The sequence below is a fragment of the Acanthisitta chloris genome, unplaced genomic scaffold, assembly GCF_000695815.1.
Source record: "Acanthisitta chloris isolate BGI_N310 unplaced genomic scaffold, ASM69581v1 scaffold30828, whole genome shotgun sequence".
In the NCBI taxonomy this organism is placed as follows: domain Eukaryota; kingdom Metazoa; phylum Chordata; class Aves; order Passeriformes; family Acanthisittidae; genus Acanthisitta; species Acanthisitta chloris.
Window position 1 is genome coordinate 28,496 of NW_008686960.1, and position 1,790 is coordinate 30,285.

The following is a 1,790-nucleotide window of genomic DNA, read 5'->3' on the forward strand; positions in this document are numbered from 1 at the left end:
AATTAGGGCTTTCTAATACCAGATTATAGGGATTGAAAGCTGTAAAGCATTCCCTTCTGGGTCACTGGTTCTTTTAACAGGGCACCCAGCTTTGCCCTGGAGCACTGCATGGATGACAAGCTGAAGCAGAGCCTTCCTGCCAACACTGTCCCAGCTTGCTGGCCTTGCCCTCAGTGCTGGGCTGAATGGGGAGATGCAACAACCTGGGTTATTGCAGTCCCTAAGCCTGCCTGCCTAAGCATGCACAGAGAAAACTGCTGTGCCCCCACCCCACATTAGGCTCAGCATGGCAAAATGTCCTTCAGCCTGCTCTGGGGTTAGGTGGTATGATGAGTAGGCTCTCCACATTGCAGCTGCAGCGATGCAGCTCTTACAGGGACTCAAACAGGGTGTCTACAGCCCATCAAAGTACTCCTGCTGATGTGCAGCAGTGAGAAACACCCAAACACAGCACCTCAGGATGGGAAGTCTGAGCTGAACACATGGTGCTACAGGATGGGGCTGGAAGACATGCCTAGCCTAGGAAATAATGCAATTTATCACCTGACAGACAGCAGAATATAATGGCTACCAGGAGAATGAACACTACAGTTTATCAGTAACTGCAAGTGAACATGGTTTGCTGGGCAGCCAGAGCCCTGTCACACCTACTCACAGCATCCTGACTACTGCTGGCTCTACAGCCTGAAAAAACCCACTCACATGGGAGGCCTGATCAAGTCTGTAATTAAACACAGCTCTTAACATCAGGACTGCTTAAAGAGGCACTGAAGGAACTGACAGAGACACCAGCCAGTTGGCAGATAGCCAATTTGGGAAAAGCAGAGTAGGTTGCATCCCAGAAGAGCTAACACCAATGAAGAGGAAAGCCAGGCCAGGACAGAAACAGCCACAGTGCTGTCCTTCCCAGAGCATTGCTGGGGACTTTATGGACTGCATGGGAGCTAACAAAGTAAAAAAACCTAAATAAACCCCCCAAAAAAACCCCACCAAACCAATACCAAACCTTTAGAAAACTAAAGAAAGAAGGAATTCAGAGAGAGAAAAGACTTGCTCTACAAACAAACTTACATTGGCCAGCAGCTGAGATCTTTCTAATCATCTCCGGGTCAACATGGATTTCTTGTAAACCCAATATCACCAAAACTGTGGTATCAAACAGATAATCACCCATCAATGCTATAAATTGCCTTAAAAAAACTACACAGGTTTTAACCTATAACAGCAAAAATGCTGGCTTGTTGTATAGATTTCACAGTTGCAAAATATAACTTGGTGACACAGTGTTATCTATATGTATCTATGTCAGGAAATTCCTTCTAGCAGGGACACAGAGAGCATGAAAAATGCCAAGGGCAGGTGATGACTCCAGCACACAGGATAGTCCCTCTCCGCACTGCATGCAAGGACACAGTGTAAAACAGAGCCAGGCGAGGCTTAGGCTTCTGAGATTACAGTCATAAGCACTGGAGAAATTAACGCACTTTTAATAACAACATCAGCTTTCCCCATATCAATTAGACCCTTCACATACAGATCAGTCAAATGTGTTCGAATTCTCAGAAAAAGGTGTTTCTCTAGGTATTATATTCTCCCCTTCTGTATGAAATTTTGTTTATCCATAAACCTTCTGGGGAGGCACTGACTTGGCTCTCGTTCCTCAGAATGAAGAACTCCAGAGGGAGATGGGAAAGCATCTGTGACAAAAATTACTGATGCAAAATGACGAAATTAAACATACCTTGGGAAAGCAGGAAAATGCAGATGGACTCAAATGACAAGAGGCTCAT

At 45.4% G+C, this 1,790-nt stretch overlaps 1 protein-coding gene across 1 annotated transcript in view; it reads right to left on the minus strand.

Moving 5' to 3' along the window:
* The window catches only part of VWA2 (von Willebrand factor A domain containing 2), an 18,950-nt gene extending 17,160 nt beyond the window's left edge, over positions 1-1,790 (minus strand). The window contains exons 1-2 of the mRNA XM_009080405.1: positions 1,742-1,790; positions 1,072-1,146 (exon numbers count right to left, since the gene is read on the minus strand). Of these exons, the coding sequence (XP_009078653.1) occupies positions 1,072-1,146; positions 1,742-1,790 (124 nt within the window). The remainder of the gene's footprint in view (positions 1-1,071; positions 1,147-1,741) is intronic.